Source organism: Phytophthora infestans, genomic scaffold (assembly GCF_000142945.1).
Source record: "Phytophthora infestans T30-4 supercont1.801 genomic scaffold, whole genome shotgun sequence".
Taxonomy (NCBI): Eukaryota; Oomycota; class Peronosporomycetes; order Peronosporales; family Peronosporaceae; genus Phytophthora; species Phytophthora infestans.
Genome location: NW_003303005.1, coordinates 1 through 2006, shown reverse-complemented (window position 1 = coordinate 2006; position 2006 = coordinate 1). Strand labels below are relative to the sequence as shown.

Genomic DNA, 2006 nt, shown 5'->3' with positions numbered 1-2006 from the left:
CGTAGGTTAACTGGTGTGTGGCGCTGATCCTCTTGACAATCGGGGCCCATCACGATGCAACCATTTCAGTAGTAAATCCAGAGAGTATTTCGTGCTCCTCATTCGAAAGGTGTGCTCTGTACTTCCCCTAGGTATTTGCGTGCCGCAACTTCATATGCTGGCTATGGGACGTAAGCGACCGAAACAGAAAACGCCCGAAGCTAACAGTCGAATGGCAACTCAACCGACCTCCGACAGAAAACAATCAGTCGAGAATTCGCCAAAGGTACACGACATCTCGCCAAGCAGCGATGCATCCGTTCAATGCCATAGCCGATACCTTCGACGTGACTCCAGTACGATCTCGACCTGTTCTCGCACCGCGAGTACCAGCCGTCACAGCACTCGCCGCAGAGAGAAGAGCCCCCAATCGACGCAAGAAGCTCAAATGGCGGACGCGCGATTCCAGGCTTCGCAGCTCTATAACTTGGAGCTGGACGTCATGCATCTTCAACAGGAGATCCAACGCTTGGCAGAGTATCAGCATATTCTTGACGCCCGCACTTTCAATCGTCGTGATGCGCTGGATGGCTACTACGTCAAGACAGTGCAAGAGTACCACCGTGTATTTGAGAACGGCTATCGTCCAGGCTCCCCGCTTGATGCGACTCAGTACGTTATGCAAACTATGGACGAGAACCTGAGTATCGGTGGGTTTGGCGGACGTGGCGTGATGCTGCATCAGTGGGAAGAATACACAAAGGCGCTCTCCGGCCTCGAATTTCACTACCTGCGCTCTCAAGTCCTCTCGATGGAAGGGCACACGGTCGTCACGTCCTATGCCAGCTACAAACACATCGTAACACGAGACACGGTGGAGGTCATGTTTCCTGAAGCACTACGACAATATCCACGCATTGTGACCAAGTTGTTGGGGCGTGTGTTCAAAGGCGTCGGCAAGTTTGACTTCGTCTTTGACACGCAGACGCACAACATTATCTCGTTTGACTTCGAACTAGACTTCCTCGAAGAGTTTTCTCGTTTGCTTCAGGACCCGCGCGATCTTTGTGCCATTTTCAAAGGAGCAAGGATCACCGAGGAATGTCTGATTGGGGACGTTACCGGCTACGGGGAGGTCACGTCGAGTCCAAACGCTGGTACAATTGCGACAGGAGGCAAGTTTCGATACAGATTTAGAGGATAAGACGCCTTCAGGGCATAGCGACGAAGAGTGGCGAGCCTTCGTTGACTAATAGGGACGGGCAGACGCAAGGAGATTTGGGAGTAGGAGCATCGTGTCATGAAGTGGAAGTCTTTTTTGTGGGTCACGCGCGTTTTCCCTTGCAGAAATCAGAGACGAATTCCAACGATTCCGTCCAAGTTGAGGTGATTTTTTCATTACACACCTGTTGTACCACGCTGGTCCGTAACTGTAGTGAGACACGGGACAAGAGCGCGTGTGTTCAGCGTCAACTTCGCTGTTGCGACGTCCATGTAATAATGGATGAATGATAAAAGAACACTGGTATGAGTAAGGCGTGTTCGCTGCTCGTGAGCAACCAACGTGAATGAGCGGCGAATACTGATCTTCACGCTGAGACGAATGCGGCCAAGCTCACATACAGCACTAACAAAATGTCTATCCATAAAAGTAACATATTTGACGAGAATGCCAGTGATACCGGTAGAGATGAACTCGCGCTGTGCCATGTTGAAGTGACAAGAATGAGGCATTCCTACTGGTCCCAGCGTTTTTATTTTGGTTGTTTTCTTCAAACTAATAAAAAAAAACTGCAACAAGCTTTATATATTTATCATGCTCTTTCAATTTGAAATGAAATAGAAATAGAGTATTCTGCTCGTTCTTTTGTGGTTTATTCATGGTAGTTAGCTACCGGTAAATGATACCTATGCTCCAATAAAAAACGAGCATTGACAAAAACAAAAAAATACTTTTCTTTTATTAACGACAGGCAAGTTTAATAAGCTTCCAAATGATAAGTTTACGACCGGATAGAAAAGGAGAG

General features: G+C 48.2%; 1 protein-coding gene across 1 annotated transcript; it reads left to right on the top strand.

Annotated features, from left to right (window-relative positions):
- Positions 1-314: 314 nt before the first annotated feature.
- PITG_21923 (uncharacterized protein) lies at positions 315-1477 on the top strand (the record flags this gene model as incomplete). The annotated part of the gene is made up of 2 exons (XM_002996831.1): positions 315-1136; positions 1416-1477. 2 exons carry the CDS (start codon positions 428-430, stop codon positions 1475-1477), a joined length of 771 nt encoding a protein of 256 aa, XP_002996877.1.
- Between the last annotated feature and the right edge of the window lie 529 nt (positions 1478-2006).